The following is a 23093-nucleotide window of genomic DNA, read 5'->3' on the forward strand; positions in this document are numbered from 1 at the left end:
CAAATATTTCTCAAATATAATATGGCGAATACATCACTCACCTTCGCTTTAACAATGACATAGTAATCATGGCGAAATCCCTGGAGGATCTGAATACTATGCTCAATGACCTCAATGGTGTTTCTCAACAAGTAGGTCTTAAATTGAACGTGGGAAAGACTAAAATCGTGTCTAACGTCCATGTCATACCGTATAGGTGTAGTTACATTTAAGAACACTACGCTCGAAATTGTCAACGAGTATATTCTGTGAGAAGTTAACCGAATGACTAAGTGCAACTTTGACTGAGAGGTTAACCGACGAATCCAACTCATCTTTTTATCCAAAATTCCTCAATGTTTGAAAACGAAGTCGACCAGTGCGTGTTGCCATTGATTAATTATAGAACCGAAACATAACCCTACACGATTGCCTGTATACAAAAACTTAAAAATACTCAGCGGGCTATGGATAAGATAGTCGGAGTCTCTTTGCTTAATGGAATCCCAAACGAGGGTATCCGCAAAATAACCAAAGTAACCGACATAGCCCGAAGGATAAGCAAGCTGAAGTGGCAATGGGCTGGTCATATAGCTCGAAAAACCAACAACTGACGGGGAAGAAAGGTTCGTATATGGTTAGTGTAGGACGACCCCCCATTAGATGTAGTGACGACCTGAAATGCAATGCAGGGAGCCAGGATTAGGTGACTCAGGATCGTTTCTTATGGTAGTCTATGGAGGATGCTTATGTCCACTAGTGGATAGATAATGGCTGAAATAATGATGATGAAGCTCAAATATCTTAGGACCGTTATTATTTATCAACGTGCTCTTATGGTAGATCATTCGGATATCGTGATAAGCATAAAAACGTCATCATTCGTAAAAGATACCAATATTATTGATAGCAATATAAAATGAAAATAAATGGTTTTATCCCGATAAAACCATTTATTTTCATTTTAAAACTAACCTACTGAACTGATTTTGATAAATTTTCTATGAATTTGAAAGTAAAATGCTTTCAGATAAAAAAAAAACTAAATCAGTTTATAAATAACGAAGTTATGAGGTAGCAAACATATAAATTACGATCGAATTTAGAATCTCCTCCTTTTTTGAAGTCGGTTGAAAATTAATGCCTTTGTCTATCCCATTAAGAACAATAGACATATTTTTAATAATGATTTAGTTCACTAACTAATGATAATAACATTGTAAGTAGGAGTAAGGATGAAGGGTAAATGAGGTTTTAATAAAACATGAAATGGTTTTCCACCAATTTGGTGTTACATTCTTTTCATTGATTTCAGTTGCACGATATCGAGGTTATACTTACTACATACGTGTATAATATTTAATATTGGCAATATTTATTATCTATTAAACATTTATAAATATTAGTTTTGTAGATACTCGTACAATATATTATATTAAATAATTTATAAAGGGAAACATCAATTTAATTTATTGTACCAATGTTAAATAATTTACAATTTAATTCTTATATATAAACTACAGTAAACTTTATAAAATAACAAGGAATGTTATAAATATGACATCAAAAAAATAGAGGTTAATTTAAAAATACAATTTTACGTTAGAGACTGGTGCACATGTGCTTATATTATAACAATTATATTAAGGGAAATAAAAAAAAATATTCATGACATAACTATTAATACTCTAATATTAAATAATTGTATGGAGGTTATTTCATATTTTATTATAGATTATAATATATTTTAATTTTAAATAATTTCACAAAATTTATATTACGCCAGATCATTGTCTTAAGCCTTGTTTACACTCAGCATACTTGCACAGCAAAAATATATTCCTTTTAGTGAATAAGCAAACACCACTTGCTTACAATCTCACTAAACGAGATATTTATATAGATATAAAGAAAAAATAATATTTCTATATGGCTCATTTAATATCAAAAACGTTCCCCAATAACGTAACTTTTATTCATACTGAGTATTGATATGTTCAATTTTTTGTCAGAATGTAGGAAAACCTGACAGTATAATATTAGTGAAATAGTAAGTCAGAAATACAGTGACAATTTGTATGAAAATGTTACCAGTTTTGAGAGAGTCATGCAAAACACAGGCTGTTTTTATTTTCAGACATTTGATATAAATGTTATTGAGGTATTCACATTCTGATATTCAAGTCATGCCGTTATTCATGCGACGTATAAATACATATTTTATGCCGTCACATTTGGTCCATGTCATAAAAACTACGCGAATAAAGAATTCATATGGATGCCGTGATGAAATCATTGACATAAATTGAAACTCAACGAGACAGCACTGCACAGTGCAACCGCAACTATATCCGCTCTGCATTGTCAGAGGTCAAATGTGAGGTGAATATAAATTGATTTTGTATGTTATATATCTCTAACTATATAACTAGAATTTTAATAAAAAAATATTTAGCACATTTAATAAACAACGCAAAGAGTAGTGTTTAACCTAATTTGGCTGAATGTAAATGAGGGATTAATAACAACAATTAATTATTTATCACTTGACAACTAATGTCAAAATTCCGTATATTTTAAGAGCACTAAAATAGATGAATTACTATAATGTAAAAATCAAAGATTTTCAAAAATATAAATTCCTTGAATTTTAATTAATATGCGCAGTATATAGGGAGAATGTTTTGTAAATCAATATACGTAGAATAGGGGATGAAGTTCTAATTAAATTGTAGCAAATAGCGTAGTACATTATTTCATTTATTTATTATTTAGAAAAGGTAAAAGAATACTCTAAACGTAGATAAATAATATGTAAGATCTACGGTTCTACTCTATGTACGTTACAAAATATAAGTAGTTTTTTTATACTATATTAAATATTAAAACTATATACGGTATTTTGACATAAAAATGATAATAGATATTGAGAAATACATAATTAAACCCTAACTACTTTTGGACCATATAACTAAATATAAATAGCTACAATTGAAATTGTGTTTTGAGTGAATAGTTTAATAGTATTGTAAAATCGAATTACAAAAATACGAGTAATTTATTTATGAATAGGATAAATTGTGCTTAATATTAAAAAAAAGATATTATGTTACAAATTTTTAACAAAAACCATTATAATATTGCATAATGTTTCATGTGTGCATATCAGAAATACTTTTCAGAAAATTCTAAGTTCATATTATAGTCGATTGATTAATTAAAATTTGTACAGAGACGTACTATAATAAATGTATAATACTTTTAAATTAAAAGAGCTTATAACTAATATATTTACGTCAATAATCAGTTATACGTAGATTGTGGCCAAGTTAGTAGATTTAATTAGTCAATGGGTGCCATTGTTTAACTTGTTCCATTGGTGTCGCCAGCGCGGAGTTCCAATGCTGCAATGCTCGACCTCTAGCAAACATATAGGACCCTAGCACAAATTTTCCAAGAAGTCGATCTGAAACAAAGAGTAATTAATTACATTTATGTACGCAGAATCAATTTTGCTTATAAGTAGTCATCTTCAATGGTGACTAAATAGGTACGAGGCCAACATGAAAATAAATAAACCTTTCCCATTAAAAACCCTGATAAATACAAAATATAGTTCAATATAAATAAAGATACAAAATATAGTTCAGCATAAATAAAGATATTGAGTAGTATATATCCATAAAATACACTCCAGTTGTGAACCTTCCATTTTTGTTACTATTTTGTTAAAGATAATAATTGTTAACATTTGTTAGAAATTATGATTATTTAGTTTGAGAATTTTGAATAGTATTGTAAGCCGATTATAATTAAACAACTTCCTTTGTATTTAGATAACTGATAATAAACTATTTTATGTATGTACGTATTGTTTCTACAATATACATTTTTCGATGCTGGGGATAGTTATCACTTGGTGGAGTTAAATTAATAAATATTCATTAAATATTAGATTCGGCTATTCTATCTTTGTTATTAATTATTAATACTAGCCTTTACCCGCGACTTTGTCCGCGTGACAGGGATATATTGTATGTATAACAAGTAGAAAATATCCTTTTCCACCTCAGGATGGGCAAAGATAGGTAGACAGGATCTCCATCTTGAGGTGGAACAGAATATGGTGGATAGTACGTGTATACCAAATTATAGATTGGTTTAGTCGTTAAGGCGCTGTACGGTAATAAACAAACTTTCATTCATAATATAAGTAAGGATTAATATTTATTTTAAAATATATAATATAATATTATAATATGTTTAATCTAACAGAGCACGTATTTTCACCGAGGGATGTCATTTCGTTCATTACGTACAAAAGTTTTCCCATTCAATGTCTCTCCATAAGCAAAAAGCCTTTGTTGAGACTAGCACGTGTACGTTTTCATTTTCTCCTTTTTTTTGTAACCTCCATAAAAGTACTGATACGGTAAGTATCAATTTGCGTAATTTGCTTTTATTTTTTCCATCCCATACAGAGTATTAGACTTCACGTAATTGTGTTCGTGGAGAATTGGTTTTGATCTGCAGTATTGTTGTATACGTTCACAAAAGATGTGTACTTTATATTAAATTTTCTTATTTCATATGGAAAGAGCATTGTCACTTCTTAATAAACGTTTTATTAGGAGACAATAACAAACCATAATTTGATTTAAATTTAGATTATTATTTTCTTATTTACCAAAAGAGCTCACCATTTGGCTAAAGAAATGTTAGATTACGGGAGTAGATTGATATAGAATTGACTAGTTTTATATTACAAGAAAAACAACAAACTACAAGGTGATCGAATGCAATTATTAATTTATTTAATAATCTTTAATATGCCTAAAAAGTACAAATGGTGGACTTAACACCATATGACGTTATCTACCAGTCGACTGTAGCCAGGAATAATTATCTAAGTGGAGAAATGATATTTATCTAACTAGATAGTTCACAATCAAGTTATATCCACCAATTTATCTCGAGATTACTTCTTTAATCATACGTTTAACCATTTATTATAATTCTGCTACTAATTTCTCTTTTATGTATTATGTAAGGAATAGTCTTGAACTCCTGAATCTTTCACCTGAATCTACTGACTTCCTACAAACAAATTTTAAATTGCCACTTCCCCTTAAATTAATTATGCCGTTGTACTTTAAAAAAATAGTAGATCCGCAGTATAGGTCCTGGTATAGAATAAACAACCCCTCCTTTTTCCGTAGTTGTCGTAATAGGTGACTAAGTGAGCTTCTGGTGGAGGGATGGACAGCAGCGTCTCTCTTAAAACATCACCAAAGCCAAACTTCGGTTGTTAACCTGCCAACTAACCGTAGCAAATACTGATAAAACCCCCTTCCCCTTATAGGGGAAGTTATTTTCAGCAGTGGGCAGTTAACGGCTGATAACTGGGGGAAAGGGATTGTTAGTAATGAGGTTTAACCATTGCTAGCAATAGCCCTATCAGGTTGACATCTACGAGGTTCCCCCTGGAAACTATCGTGGTTAATTCTAGTGGAATTCGTCACGATGGTAATTGACCTGCTTCCATCATCACCTATCATCCCTCACTGGTATCCCGCCAGCGTATACCGATAGCGCAGGTGGGTTTACTATTCCATTATCGCCCATTATAAATTTTAAAGAAGGGATTGGTGATCGGTATCGCTGCTGTACTCCACATAGCTTTTATCTCTTCTTTTTTTCTTTTGGTACAATAGATATTAAATATATATTAATATTTTTTTTTGTATTTTATTTTTTAAACGTTAATGTAATTCACACCTTAAATTGTTTAAAATAATTAAATTATTTATCAACATGCAATTTCCCGAAGCCTATTACTCTTTAGATCAGTGATTCGACTCCTGTAAACACAAGCCGTTTAAAATATTGTTTAAGTTAAGAATTCGTTCGATAGAAGTCCTACTCAAAGTTTGTTTTGACATATTACTTGTTGACTTATCTGTCGAGAAACAAACATGTTCCGGTTACATTTTATTTGTTCTCTTTCAACCTGTATAAATATATTTTATACAAAGATTTAAAATATATTATTATAAAATATTATAAATAAATTATTTATAAGTATACACTGCTCGCAGTATGATCCCAACGTAAAATGAGCCACCCCTTCTTTTCCTGTAAGTGCCGTAAGTGGCGGCTAAGAGAACTTAATGGTCGATTGATGAACAGCAACGTCTCTTTTAAAATAACTCTAAACCTTAACAGCGGTTTTCAATGCGCCTGCCAAGCGCAGTAACTACTGACAATACTCTCCTTATGGGGAAGGCCTATGCTCAGCACTGGACAATTTACGGCTGATCTATACTTATAATAAATCTGTACAGAGGTCAATTCATATGCCTCTACGTACATGCTTAATATATTTCCAAAATAACTATCAGGGGGTGATTAGTAATCGATACTGATGCCAAAAATGCAATCAGTAAGATTTTTGTCTGTCTGTCTGTTCGTTATAAAAACAAAAACTACTAAACGGATTTTAACGAAACTTTGTACAATTATTCTTCATACTCTTGGGCAGGTTATAGTATACTTTTCATCACGCTACGATCAATAGGAGAAGAGCAGTAAAGGGAAATTTTAAAATTGTCTACCCGTGCGACGCCGGGATGGGCCGCTAGTATATAATAAAAATACACTGCTCTATCTATAAACGATAATTCTATAAACGAAATATTTCATAGATATCCTACTTTGTAAATATTGCGTGTATATTAAATTTACTTCGTAATAAGCAAACCTTTCTCTACAAAAAAAAAAACGGCAGCATCAACCGTCGTAAAATTAAAGTAAGATCAATACGAAAGCAAACCCTATCGACTGCAAAAAGAAATGTGAAAATCTTTTCAGATTTGAGATGTAATCGCGTAATCCAGTCACAATCAAGTTAAATAAAAAAAAAACGAATTGGGAACCATCCTTTTTGATGTTCTTTATTATTACTTAACTTAAATCCGCGACTTGGTCTGCGTGATTAAGATATCTTCACTGACCGAAAAAAAAATAGTCTTTGTCCATTTTCATCCAATATAGTACTCGTATACTAAAATTTCATACTAATTAATTAAGCCATTAAGATTTTTTTTTTATATAACATAGAATGGCAAACAAGCTGACGAAAAGTGGTAACCGTCGCCTATAGACATGAGCAGTACCATGGACATAACAGAGTATACTGTTTCGTCCATGATACCCCCATGCGTTACCATTCCTGAGGACTCAGGTGTTATTCCTCTGTACCCCGTAAATTCACGCGATATCCCATCCTTCAAACAGAAAAACAGCCTTGCTAACACAACTGCTTCACGGTAGAAACACGAATGGGACAGAGGTACCCAAGCAATTGACTTTTGTACAAAGTATGCCAAAAGGTAACATACAAACAAACTCACTTTCATATTATAATATTGGTAAGGGTTAATTTACCTATTCGAGATTTCGAACTAAAACCGTAAACCTATTACTTTATGATTCAACGACTTAAAATTGACACAATATTCACATGAAGGTATGAATGGTTTCAAAGATTAAGTTGTAATGATGTCGTAGCAGTTTTTGTTACGGAATTGAAAAATAGAACCTTATTTTAACTCCATTTCAATATACTTAGTTGACATTTAATGACCTCTCAAAAACTATCTATCTATCGCTGCAATTCTTTTTAAATGGCCTTAACATTAAAAAAATATGTTAGTTATTTTTAAATTGATAATTATAGCGAACGTGATAACTCGAATACCTTTTAAGATTCAGCATAAAACGTCAATATTATTCCAAGTGGATTTAACTGCTTCGCAAAGTAAACGCCACAATGTTTGTTAATCGCGATAAACTTAAACAAGCATAGTAGGAGGTATATGTACCTGAAAGGGTGAATTAATTTTATTTCTGGCCTTGTTCCTACTTTTCCTTTACCCGAAAGGTTTCAGAATGTTTGTTTGAAAACTCTTTATTCTTTTATTTCTTTTTCTTATTTTATATTTCTGAGTTACTAAAATTAGATTTTCTTTCCAGAGTAGCTAAGTATAAATTTATTTTTATGGGTCCTTACTTCCAAAAAAGTCGTTTGCTTGGATAACTCTGTCCCATTCGTGTTTCAACTGTAAAGCTGTTCTGTTTGCATGGCTGTGTTTCGGTTTGAAGGGCGTGATATGGCGTGAATTTACAAGATACAGAGGAATAACATCTGAGTTCTCAGGAATGGCAACGCATGGGGTATCATGGGTAAAACAATATACTCTGTTATGTCCATGGTACTGATCATGTCTATAGGCGACGGTTACCACTTTCCATCAGGTGGGCCGTCAGCTTGTTTGCCTAATGTATAAAAAAAAAACCAATAATGCTTATATACTGTGATAATGCTCATATATAAAAATATCTTTATAAAAATTTCTTACTACGAATTTGTACTGATTTATTTTAGGAAATTATAATCGGTATTGGTTTTAATGCAAAAGCTTTAAATGACTCGGCGGACTATGGAGAGGGCTATGCTAGAAGTTTCTTCGCGGGATAGAATCCGAAACGAGGATAACCGCAAAAGAATCAAAGTAACCGACATAAGCCGAAGGATAAGCAAGCTGAAGTGGCAATGAGCTGGTCACATAGCTCGAAGAACCGTCAACCGATGGGGAAAAAAGGTTCTTGAGTGGCAAGTTCGAACGAGTAAACGAAGTATAGGGCAACCCCTTTAGATGGAGCGACGACCTTAAATGCATTGCGGGGAGTCAGTGGATGCAGATGGCTCAGGACCATTCCTTGTGGCAGTCTATGGAGGAGGCCTATGTCCAGTGGACAGGTAATGACTAAAATAACTATGATAATTACTGGTTTTAATAATTATATTTGTATCAACGGCGTAGTTAAAAGGATTCACTTAATTGTTGAAAACATGTAAGTGACGTCAAGGAATTTAATCTTTAGGAATACCCACATCAAGGAAGACGCGGGTGCATAGAAAATAAAATGGAATTACATCTACATACATCTCATTTACACTCAGCATCAGAATAAATTTACATGCTTCCGTTAAATAAAGTAATAGTTATATTTATTAATGTTATAATGTACACTGTATTTACTTAGATAATAATTAGATTATATATCAGTATGTCATAATAATAAATCCACATCCCACAAAAATGTCAAAATTATTAGCTGACGCATTTTTTTATACAAAGTATTCAATCAAATTCTATTATAATATTCAATCTTTTATTACGATCTACAAAAATCTGATGTTCATAAAAAAAAAATAGTATTAAGTAAGTATTATATTGATAACACAAAACATACGCTATTTTATCAAGGCATTTGTAAAGTGACACCCTATTAAAGTCAATTTAATAGACAATATTCATCTAAGATGACAGATAATTATATTGTCTTCATTTATAACTTACCTAAATGATATCGAATGTGTAACATTGCACTGTGTTTGAGTTATTAATATCCTTTGACATTTAATAGTATTACAATTTCATACCTGATTATACTACCACTTGGTATATACTCGTAAAATATAGAATATAATCTACTTGCATAGATAGCGTGAAAAGTACTTTAAGCGAGATTACTCCTACGTAGTATATACTACTTGATGTTACAAAGTCACAAAAACAATAATAACAAATTTCTAAAGACAGCCTATCTTCGTGTGATGAATAAATTAAGTATTCAAAATATGTCACCAATGTTTGTCATTCCCAAGCTATCGTAGAAGATAAGTATAACCATAAACCTTAGATTAGATGGAGCATCGAGTCTCAAAAATGGGTCAACTTTTTGTCAGCTAATTGTCAAATTAGCTGATTTGTTTCTTTATTAGTGTTTTATATACTTCCGCACTGAATGTATCTTGATGTATCTACAATATATTTAATTCTTTAATAAATAAAATGAGTATTTACGCGAATTAAGATGCTAAATTATGAAATAAATATTGAAGTTATAAAGGAAACACTCATAACTATTTATCTATCTATATATATAATTTAAGCCATAAACGTTACAAGAGTCAAAACATTATACCACACTGCTTGGTTTGCATAGTAAAAAGGAGGAAATTCTCGATTTAAATTGATAATCTTTATATTTTTTTATCTTAGTTTACTCCAGAATATTACTTAATTCAATATAACATTAAAAAAATTGTCCAGAATTGTCTCATATAGTAAATATACATACATACATAGCAAATTTTGTCATGACATTTATTTGTTTGAAAATTAAAAATTATCATTACTATATTACCTATTACACTTAAAGTTATAATAAACTAACCTTTAGCATACACAGAGTGTGGCTGCAACGCTTGCACTGTGACACTAGTCGTATGCAGTTCATCAGGCCGTAGCCTAAAGTGGAAGCACTCGGAGACCAGTGCGCTGCCATCATCAGCGACCTCGACGGCGGCGGTGCGTCGCGCACGGACACCGCGACACGCTCGCTCTTGTGTCACACGGACTACCATCTCGCGCTTGTTCGAGGACGGGTCCAACTAAAGAAATATTACAATAATATCAAAGTATGGCAATGTCAAAATTAACTCAATTTTCAATTTGATATTTTGTTTTGATAGTTTTAAAAAATGTTTACAATTAAAATCAAAATTTTTAGTAACAGCTTAATAAGAATCTTAATGCATGATTAATATTTTACTTTCCTATTAGAGACGTTTTTAATAATCAATCCGAAATATTGAAAATTATTAAATTATTTTTGAAAACTGACAAAAGGTATTTTGCCGCTCCTGCCAAACATAATCTTTGCCTCCCTTTAAGTGACGTAAGTTCTGTACTGCATTGACGATGAAAAAAAAACGAGGGACGTGAGTGTGTGCGAAGCGCTCGCCGATCTCAATCTCAATTTACCGCCCTGCGTTTTACAGCTTAGGGCTACTGCGTTAATACGAGTATAAATTTTAATTAAGAAAGACACTTTCATTAATATATAGTACAAATTTAATTAACAGAGATTATGTCTTATTATAAAATAATTGAATTGATGTATGTAACACTCATCTATTATAATTGTACGATTCATTATTGCTTTGTTCACTACGAGTAATATACGAGGGTTTCAATATTTCTTTATAAGATTTCAACAAGTTTAGCATATTGAGGCAATGTTTGTATTAACTGTAATAAAGTTGAAAAAATAATCTAAAATAAATTCACTAATCATATTAACATTATCAGAGATAAAGCATCATAATAAGTGGTCGAATCACGCTTGAATCAATAATATTCAGATTTGTCAATAATTTAAAACATAATTCTTATCTTGTATTAATTTCATAGATACTTGGAATATTGAACCAGAAATGCTTGGAGCACTTCTAAAAACTTTTACATTTACAATATTAGCAGGAAGTATTAAAAAATATTCCGTCATCCATCAACGAATTCTGTAAGGATGTCATTTGTAGCCCTGATGCCGAGTACCTACTCAACATGAAATGATAAATCTCTGATCTATTTATGCTATTAATATCATAAATGTGAAAATTTGTAAAGTGGTTTGGATGTTTAGATGTTTCTCAATTATGATTAAACGGCTGACTGGATTTGAATTATATTTGATTCACGGATAACTTATATCTTTACTTATATACTTCCTACCAACATCCTATAAGACTCGTTAAAAGGCGAAACACATCATAACTGATATATAAAAATGGCGGGATTAAATAAGTTTCCACTTGTTTGCTAGTTAACAAAGTAAAATTTTATTAAAAAATCATTTTTATTTTTTTATTTATTAAGATTAAAAAGCAGTGTTTCGGATAAAATTGAACACGTATGAATACGTTAATTTGAATACACAACCACGAGTATCTTTATTTAACTCCTTATATCATAAAATCTTTATAAAGAAGTATAAATAAAAAATGTTGAGCAAATCAAAGAAAAACAGTGTTTTTCAAGTAATATAGTCTGTTTAAAAAGATAATAACGTATCAATCGTATAAAAATAGTACGGGATCTATCGTGACTGAATAGGTAGGTAATTGCAGTCCGAACAAATGAAAATTTTTGATTCAATTTGCTAACTGAGGACTTGTTATCCTATCTCACTTATTAACAGTATGTTCGGCACATCAAAATTTTTTAGGAGCATTTATACCGATGTTTAGTAACATCAGAACCATCTTTCAATTTTGAAAAGCAATTGAATACATTCTCATATTTCTGACAAATTATTTAAAAAGTTTTCTGGTAACAAATTAGAATATTGATCGTGCAAAAATATTCTTGTTGAGTTGTCACTAAAACTTTGAATTTTTATGGCAAAAAAGTATTTGTATATGAAGATATAAATATGGATATATAAAAAGATTAATAGTAGATTTAGATATATCTAACTCGACCTATGTTGTAGTTTCCTCTCAGAGCACTTTTAAAACTTTTAAAAGCACTGATAATTGTTTATTGATTTTTAATATTGATAGACCACTTCGAGGTAGCCATATTAAAGTATTGATAATCTTAAGTGTAAAAAATAGACTTACATATCAATAAAATAATTTAAAAAATAGTGCTATATCAGATCTTTTAAATAAAAATGTAATGTAATAATCTAATAAATATCTTTTAAAGCTACACATGAACTAATTAAAATATACAACTACGGAGCTCTATAAAAGCATATGTCACATATTTTTAGATTTATCGATCTTACCTTAAGTGCTCGTGCCTCTATAACTGTGACAGTGAGTCGATGTAAATTTTCGTTATATAGAAGTGACACCAATATCTCGCCCAGATCCGATGTGGGTTCTTGCAATTCCTGAAAAGAATATATTATAAAAGAATTTGCTTTATTTACAACAACATACAATTATAATATATTTACAGTAATTAAATTAAAACTAATACAATAAATATATGGCAGTAAATTTACAAGGTACAAAGGAAGAACACCTGAGTCCTCAGGAATGGCTACGCATGGGGGGTAGCATAGGCGAAACAGTATACTCTGTTATACCCACTGCTCATATCTATTGGCGGCGGTTACCATTTTATATCAGGTGGGCCGTCAGCTTGTTTGCCATTCTAAGTTGTATAAATAAAAAATAAAATATGTCATAAGGACTAATTTTTATATATATATATATATAATTTAATAAAATTACTTTTGCATTTGGAGTGTATTCATCGTTTAAATTAAATTCAACCACCTCAGGCGTATTAACAATTACCTGCTCTTCGTTTAGCCTCCATAAACATGTTAATTTATAAAGTTAAAAATAAAGTTGTAAATTGCTACGGAAGTAACATTACCAAGAATTCGTTATAATTAACAATTATATTAAAAATTACGGTTCATAAACAAAATTAATAAGTAAGAGTTGATGAAGACACAATAACAAGGCGCACAAATTTCATTAGTTTAAAAGACGAACTATTTGAATTATTACTACATTTTAGACCATTTTTTTTTAATATTTTACTACAGTAGCGTTTAGCAGTAACTTTAATTATGGACTATGTTTTTGTTTTTATTATATACTATGTTGTTGAGTGCAGGTAATTTTATAGCTTCATTAGAGATAGTGTGAGTGTAGATATTCTGACTTTAAACCTGCGAAAGGAATTACAAAGTGACTGAAGACCAAATAGGTGTGATTAGTTTGAAGGTATTGCTGACGATTTGAAGATCAACCCAAACTTAATGGAATTAAAGACCGGTTTTATCTAGTGTTACCTTTTCTATATCAAGTTTGTATAGTTGTGGTTCTTCATCCGGCGAATCTCCCTCTAGTTCGCTTAGTGGTAGTATAATGTGACCAATTAACTGTTTCCCTTTGCCAACTCCTCCCACGTCGAGAACAGATAACTTCAGGGTCAGACCTTCCAGTTTGCCTGGTGGAATCTGTCAAGGATAAATTTAAGTCAACATATTTCATTTTCGAATTATTCCATTAAAAAGAGTTATGTATACCAAAATACTATAAATGGATATATTATAAACTTTTATTTTTCAGATTTAAACCAAAGAAACGGAGTTATTGTGCAACATCTTTAATCTAAGTAGTTTGATTGTAACAATATCCCTAAAAAAAACAAGTAATCCTTTACATTATTGACATTATTACTAAATATTTTTAATGTTCAAATTATCACATGTACGAATACATTTACAATTATTTTTAAATGTATATAAATATATTTTTATATAGAATTTATGCATTCTTAACACAAGATCTATAGACTGTACGAAATACATTATATATTCTATGCCATTGAATCCGTTATTTACTTGGGACTTTCTGTTATATCGATTTCGCTTGAAGCCTATTTTATGACCGTGACAACTCTTATTTCACCTTTTTCACATTATACAGTTTATAGCATAAACCTATTTTTAACAAAACTGGTAATAGAAAACAAAAAATAATGAAAATATTTAGGTCATGGGCATTCATAATGCGCATTTAGTGCCAAATTAAGCAGTGTATGTATTATAAATAAATATTCCTTTTTATCAACTCCTATTAATATATTAATGTAATTTATTTAAAATAAATAAAGAGAAACATAATAAGCACCGTTATCGCTAAAAGCTATACCTACTATTGGGCATAGATACCAATCATACAAAATCCTATACCAATATAAACGGTTACAATAAATTTTTTTATTCAGCGCGATTTGAATCTGCAACCATCGAGAAATGAGACGTTAAGTTGTTACATCACCAAAACCATGAGGTATGATACCTGTAGTAAAGACCAAGCATTATAATTATTGGTAATCACATAAAAACAAATCTCTAACAAACATAACAACTTAATGTTCAAAGGTCAAGCACAGTTGAAAATAATGGTTTATGCAAAAGAAAAATGAACATTCTGTAATTTTCAAAGAGCGATCGCGACTCGTTGAAAGTTAAATTACTTGGAAACATCGTAAAAAGTTAGTTTATATTTTTATTATAAACTTAGTAAGAAAGCATGATTGTCTTGTCATATTAATGGGCTTTTTGTTTACCATCCTTATTAATAATAATATGAATTAAGGTTATTTTTAAACCATTTTTTGTACTAAATTCTTCTACGTACAATTTATTCAAATTGCACGTGAAGGTACATATAATTTAAACTTATAGAGAATAAAACCAGCTATATACTATTTTTTCTAATTTTTACTCGTATCTTCAAGTACCTAAGGAAGTAATATACTTGTAAGATATTTAAAGCTATATATATGGACAAAAGAAAGATTTTTTACTTAGATATTATTTCTCTAAGGGTATCTTATCATAAATAAGAACAAAAGACCGTATAATCTATAAATAGGTATATTATACTTATTGCTATTTTAGTAATATACGGGTAAAGGGTTTAATAAAATTAATCATGCCTTTAATATTGTGAAAGTGAGAAGAGTATCTACGAGCCCAATTAGTATAGAGTACTGCCGATAACTAAATCCATTATACGTAATTAATTTTGCCCACGATCGCCATACATTGAAAATGTTGAATTCGATATGCACAAAAAATGTGGTAAAAATATATAATAGAAATTAATACGTGTCGCTTTTCACGTTTTGAGGGACAGTTACCATTTTCTAATAAATCGGCCCTCAGCTTTTTTCCTATTTTAAACATCATAAAAAAATATGTAATTGTATTAGATTTACTTATAATTGATATATCAAAAGAAAGTATTCGAGCGAAATGAAAAACATGACAAATTTATTAAGTCCTTACTCTTGAATTTATTATTCACTAGGTAGGAATAAATTAATCATAAATATCTGTACTCGTTGTTTGTCATCCAAAAACTTTGGTTTCATTTATGGTGAATAAATTCAGATTTATTTGCGGATAATTTCAGTCATTAAAATTGCTAATTTGTATAAAATATGCCGACATGATATTTGTTCAACGTAATTTATAATTCCATTAAAATATAATGCCTTTTAATATGAAGAGTAAACGGATCACCTAAAAAGGGTCACAGGGCTTCAAAAAGAATCCATAGTATATATTAATAATATAAGTACAATAAAGTGTCTTTGAGGGATATTTTACCAGAGTTGTCATATATAAGTTGTTTTTTAATATAAGTTGTAATATTAGACTTATAAATATTCTCTACAATTCTTGGGATGGAGAAGACAACTTTTGCATCGGCGACTCGGCACCGCTTGGTACGTGTATGTTTCAATACTTACTTATAAAAATTATAGTTATGACGAACAAATTTCATGCAAATCTGTTCAGATATTAACTGTGTTGATACGACGAGGTTGGCACTGACGTACACTTCAGCTGATTAACAATCAACTAATAACTGACTATTATTAATAAAACTAATGGTATTATTTACCAAATAAAAGAAATTATGTTAAAAATAAACAAATGCCGACAATGACTTTGTTTTACAAGTTTTAAATATTATACTGTTAGTTGGTACATACTCGTATCATCACAATATAAACTCCATTAAAAATACACTTTTTTCTAGTCTTTATGGTTAAAATGACTTTACTCTGAAAGATATAATTAAAACCGACAAATATATACATTCTGTTAATATTTAAAAGCACTTGGAAGTCAAACTAATTTATCCAACATTAATTACTCACTTGATAAACAAAAGCTTCATCAAAGAAAGGATTGCAGGTCTTCTTTTTCTGTTTGGTTTGAAGAACTCGTCTTTCATCTGGCATCAATTGAATCCTAATAAAAAAAAATATCATTTTGAAAAGTATAAAGTATGTGCAAAAATAATTAAGTGTATAATACAGATATACAAAATTACATTACATACATTATGGACTATGATTATGACAAAATTAGATTTAGTTAAAATGTTTACGTTCGTTGCCATATTATTATTAACCTATTAATATTATAAAATGGGAAACTTTGTAAGTATTAATTAATGGATAAATTAATGATTGGATGGATGTGTATTACTCTTTCATGCAAAAACTAGTGAAGGGATTTGAATATAACTTAGTACAAGGGTCGTTATATTCTAACTTAGCACATAGAATATTTTATGTTAATACTTTATGGATAATCATAGGTAAAGCTGTGGGATATAAATAGTGAAAATTTAAGATTACGCTCTGCAAAAAGAATTAGCGACTCCAATCTTAATTTTATTTGTCAGGTGAATTATAGGTTATCAGGTGACGTAAATAAACACACAAAATTGGAAGGTATATTGAGAACCTCCTATTTTCGTAATCGCTTAAAAAACATTTTATAATGCGTAAAGTAAATTTTATATTATTCACTGGCACGATCAGTACCGTACCTATCTGGTATCTAATTAGCATACGAAAACCCCATTGTTTTGTAAAACCTTGCCTTTTGAATCGTGAAATGATTGTATGGGGCTTTTTATTAAAATTTATGGATTTCAATAAATTAATTTGTATACGAAGACACAGAAAATTAATTAAAATATGTAAAAAAAATTAAAAATTCATGGATTTACAGTAAAAATAATTTATAACACTGACTCACTAGACAGTCATTAACGAAACTAAGTGATTAAATATTGTTTAGTCAGTATATTAAGGCTTATTTGTAATTGTTATTTTCTATGTATGGTCCATAAACTAATGTCAAAAAATTGATTACTTCAAATGTCCTTTATTTGTAATAAAACGAATTTTTATAGACAAAATTTAGACACGCTTTTGTGTAACATGGTAAATTTTCAAACATCGATTAAAAAGGAACCATTAAATAATAATAATAAATATTTTATTTCAGATATTTACCCACAGTTTACATTCATTACTATAATGATAAATTTTAATTAATTATCATTATAACATTAGATATATTATATAAACATTAATTAGTATCTAAAATAAAATAAGTAGCCACTTTTTATGTCGATGTAAATATTGGAATTTTCATATTAATTATGAATATAAACTCAGTTATTTTCTTTGTTTTAACAGTGGATAATTCTGAGAACACGCTTTCGTTAATATTGTAGAATGGATTCGCGGACAATTTAGTGCGTTGTTCTTACGCTGTACTTTCAGTCTTATCTTTGTTATTTCTTTGGGAGAACGTTCTTAATTTGTCTATATTTTATTTATTATGCGATGTTATTGTTAATAATGAACTTAAGTTTAATATTTTGTAATATCGATAGAGTTTCCTGCCGTATTAGTTGTTACACATATATACTAAGTGTGTCTCGATTAAAGTAGTTTTTATTTTAAATTACTGTTAATTATTCTTTCACAAACTATATATCTTGTTTTTATTTATTTAACTCTCTATTAATGTTTAAATTAACGGATTAACATAATAAATAGCCACGGTCCATTTGTCTAAAAGTCCTAAGCCATCACTTAAAATACGTGACATGGTTCTCAATGCTTTCATTTCTCTATATAGGACTTTTGCTTCCGGGTAGAATTTCTTGCAATTCTCTCTTTCAACGTAGTGACTTTATTATGCTCTTAGCTATTCTACTGCTTTGAACGTTTTTTACTACGAATGTTATGTGGACGCCTGATCTTTTTTTGTCGTAAAATGAAAGACGTTTCATTGCCAGTCATTGATCAGTAATAAACTAGATAGATAAGCAGTCACGTTTGAAACATCAAAGTTAGTCATGAATTAATGATATAAAAATGACATTGTCATTTTAATCTAAGTAAATAATGTCCCAAATTTTACTATGACGTGACAAGGATGAATCTTAGGAACCATTTATACAACATTTCTATGATAACGCTAACATGGAACGTAATAAGCAATAAAAACCTCGTCACTAAAGCCGTGCTGTTTTTGTGACGACATTTTCGAGATGCTGACCAGTGCTTTGTTTCACTGCATCTCCCACAATATACAGAATGACGGGAAATCGAATGGCGTATGTCTGAGTAATACAGCAAAAATGTTTGAATAAGTTTGAATAATATCAAATAAATAACTTTTAACAGTTACATTTGATTCCTTGTTTATTTTGTGTGATTATAACAATAAGGTTCATAAAATCACCAATATTAATCAATGAATTTATTGTCACTTCACTACATTTTTTTACAATAATTTAGCAAATGGCGCCAAAAGAAAAGTACAGTAAAATACTCATATGGAATGTACATTTTCTAAATTTAAATAAAAGTTTGTTTTTCCTTTATTCTACTTATTAATATTTATTGCTAGATATATGTATATACCTAAAAGTAAAAAGCTTGGAATAATCTGCGAAAGAAATTAATCGATTGAGTATATGCTTGTCAATGTTATAATAGTTTTATTTGAACCAACCAGTAATATATTAATGAAGCCAATCACTAAAGAATTTACTTTACTTTTTTATTTTACCTTAGAGTAGGTTGCCTTTAAAATAAATTTAGTACCGAGGTTCTTTACATAATGTTTAAGTTAGCACTAATAAAAGGACAAATGATGAATTCTGCATGGACGAAGCCATGGCATAAAATCAGTAATCGATATACTCGTATTATAATATAGCTTACTGGCGAGGCCCTTTATCAATTTGAAAGGATAACGCACACTCAGTGCGGATTCGTAAATTGTGGTGAGTAACTATACACTATCGGGATTTTCAAGGCGAACGAAAGCTTCTAACTTTGTATCTGTAAAGCCGTTTCTATAGAGGAATAATCTAATAAAACTAAAACCAAATAGCTAATAATTGAGGACCAAATAGAAAAAGGAGAAGGTTCTCATATCGTCTTTATTTTATCTTGTTTTTGTGTGTTATTTCTTTGCTAACTTTGAACGATTGAAGTCGCTGTTTACTATGTCTATAGGAAAGTAAGAAATAATTTTTATTTAAGTAAACTTAAATTAGAGCATTTTTTAATACAATTTTTTTTATGATTCTACCGCGCATTCATAATGAAATTTCAACTGTGAAGAACTGAAAAGCTGAGAAAAACTCAGCTGTTGTTTTTTTCAAATTTTATAAATTATCAGTTTTACACAAACTACTAAGTAGTACCAGATGGTGACAATTAAGATATAACTAAACAAATAGTATTATAACAAATTAACCAAACTAAATTAAATTATCATGTGCAGTGACCAAAACAGCCCGGTCCCTATTGGCTAGATCCATTCATGAGTATGATGAACCTTATAAAAATCACCATAAATAATCAAATTATTGGCAGTTAGGTTTTTCAATAAAAACAACGCTTAATAAATCTACACTCTGATAAATTCTTATACAAAAATATGATCAAAGCGTGATTTCTGTTCAAAAGGCGAAAATTGTCTTTTGAATAAGCTCTACTCCCGATATTACGTATTTTCTGAATCTAATGCCGTTCTCTTGTTACGAAATTGCGTTAAATTACAATGTATTTCTCAGCAAAAATATGCATGACATATAAATGACATTTGTGAGAGTATATGAGTTATTGTAGATGTCAGTGTGTTGAATAAAGTAAATTGCATGTGCTCGTACTAGTAAGGTAGACTGGGTACGGTTGAAACAAAGGACGGTTGAAACAGAGTAAGTAATTTGCAAACCATGAGGGGTAGGGTGATGGGTACAAGGGATGAACGAAGCGGCATCCAAGTCAGAACACGAATGCCAGTGTTGCGTCGCTTCCCGCACGCTGCAATTTTTGATAGAAGACCCCAAAAGTAAGTATTTTTTTTCACTTATATTATTGCAATTATATTATTGCAAATTTATTGATTTTAATAAAGTGAGAGTATTGAATGTTTTTTTTTTAGGTTGAAATGAAGCTTGTAGTATATGGCAACGTGATTACTTTTAATGGGATGGTTGAAATATTTTTGTGGGTACAGTTGAAATAATATAACATTTGATTTTCTTTTTTTAGATGCCATGGGTACGTAGAAAAAAGACTTCGAGGGGGCAGGTTGTCTTATCGAGGTATAAAGATAAGGAGGAAAAAGCAGAAAATTATTAGCGAAAAGCGACAGAAAGAAATAGATTGAATTACTGTTCGCTGTTAAGATACGAAAGCGAGATGCATCTGGTGACAAAGAAACTCAATATATGGGATATAAAATACACAATCGCGTTTTTAATGAAGAGCAAGAGAACTTTCGAAATATTTAATTCGTTGTGCAGATATATATTTCGGTTTGGATCAGAAGGACGTAAGAAAATTGGCATATGAACTAACCATTAAGTATAACCAAGTATGTCACGATCATTTACTTGGGATGACAACCAAATAGCTGATGAAGAGTGGTTTCGGATGTTTATGAGAAGAATTCATGAACTGTCTCTACGCGCAGCTACAAGCAAGCTACTAGCCTTTCAAGAGCAATAAGTTTTAACAAAAGCAATGTAGATGCTTTCTTTGACAATCTGACCAGTCATAAACAACAACAAACAACGTGCCATGATTACTCTTAAAATTAAAATAAATAATGCAAGTCATAATATTATATTTCGTATTGTTAGCATGTGTTTCACCTGACCTCAAACACTGTTTCAACTGCCCCTGGCATGGGGACGGATGAAACAAATCAGATTTTTTAAATATTTTTTTGTACAAAAATTAAAACACTTGGTACGCAAATAGTACTGGAAATTAGTAGATAGAAACTCGTTATTTTATTTAATACATCTCCACTGTCGCTTGGTTTATTAATGGCTATGCTATAGATGATATAAATAAAATTGTTTCAACCGTACCCAGTCTACCCTATTCTACGAAACATGCTATAGACTATAGAACTTTGAAATGATACAATCATGGTTTAAATACAACTTGTTAGTATACTAAACAGACTTAACTACTTTACTTTTAAGTTACTAGTCATTTGACTCTAACTTCAAGCATTTTGATCACGAAGTTTACCGAATAGTAGATAACTAACATCAAATTTCTTGCACATATGTCCCTTTTGTTTGCGAGAAACTGCATTGGTGTGACACTGATTGACAGATATTTTATACAAAAGACCAACGTCTTCTCTACAAAATATCACAATACTAATGTATGATGATGGCACCTTCTTATCTTAACAACGTCTTCAAGGTTTTTCCAATATTTGTACTCTAATTGTTTCAATACTTCACTATCAAATATAGAAACTAATGTTAATTAAACCAGTACTTACTTTATATATGGATCGCATGCGTTGGCCAGTGCGGGTGTACGGGAAGGTAGGTGTTTCGCTTTGATAATATGCACTTGTAACCTTTCAGTACTCGATTCATATTTCAGCGTGAACCACACTCGTCCCTAGGGAAATCAAAATGGAACTTCAATTAAGGCAACATATCATTTTGAAGTTACACTATGATCCGGTTCATCAGTTGGTCACTGACGTGTATCATCCATTGCTTCTAAACATTTTGTATTTATTACAAATACATTATTGTTTATTGTCTTTTATATATTTTTGTAAATTATACGAGGTTTTATAGAAGGAATCTCTGTGCAAATATCACATGCATGGGTACCTCTAACTTTGTTGTTTTTAGAGTTAAATAGTAGTGCTTGCATGGTAATCTTTCATGTAGTGAAATTATAAATAACAAAAACGTAACACCTTAGTCGTCAAGAATAGCAAAGCATAAGAGTGTTTTATATCTTTTTTATGTACCTTGATATGCAAAACTAGCTCATTGCCCGCTAGGTGAAAAATAATAACTGTAATCTATAGATATAAACAGCAACACTATCAAATGTTTAACAACTTTGCATTAGGTGGGCTGTGAGCTTGTTTTTCAATTCTAAGATAAAAAGAGCGAAATTTTCTATCTAACATAATACTTGTAACTTATTAGCTTAGAATATTTGTTTATAATCTATGTTCTATGAAAACAATATATTCCTTCGGGCGAAAATGCAGGCCTCTATCTCATATAATATAATGTATAATAAACACATACATATTTATTATTTATATATTATATGTTGTCAAATATTGGCTTTACCTTCACGGGAAAGTAAAATTTCTTTTTGCTGTATGTGTTAATATGAGCACCCAGTTTGACAACGACGTGAACACGAAAAACTTAATCTGCGTATTTAAAAATTTAAATAGAAGATAGAATACATGGATTACCTTTTTGTATGAATTTTTTCACTTTCACATTAATCATTGGAAATCGTCCATACTTTTATAAT

General features: G+C 30.2%; 1 protein-coding gene across 2 annotated transcripts in view; it reads right to left on the minus strand.

Annotated features, from left to right (window-relative positions):
- Positions 1-2560: 2560 nt before the first annotated feature.
- The window catches only part of LOC113516288 (synaptotagmin-15-like), a 77826-nt gene continuing 57293 nt past the window's right edge, over positions 2561-23093 (minus strand). For both annotated transcript variants that reach the window (XM_031909028.2, XM_026900687.3), the window contains exons 7-12: positions 22078-22202; positions 16602-16695; positions 13711-13878; positions 12685-12792; positions 10285-10501; positions 2561-3445 (exon numbers count right to left, since the gene is read on the minus strand). In XM_031909028.2, the coding sequence (XP_031764888.1) occupies positions 3318-3445; positions 10285-10501; positions 12685-12792; positions 13711-13878; positions 16602-16695; positions 22078-22202 (840 nt within the window). In that variant the 3' untranslated portion in view covers positions 2561-3317. The remainder of the gene's footprint in view (positions 3446-10284; positions 10502-12684; positions 12793-13710; positions 13879-16601; positions 16696-22077; positions 22203-23093) is intronic.

Source organism: Galleria mellonella, unplaced genomic scaffold, assembly GCF_026898425.1.
Source record: "Galleria mellonella isolate WM207_F2 unplaced genomic scaffold, CSIRO_AGI_GalMel_v1 utg74, whole genome shotgun sequence".
NCBI lineage: Eukaryota > Metazoa > Arthropoda > Insecta > Lepidoptera > Pyralidae > Galleria > Galleria mellonella.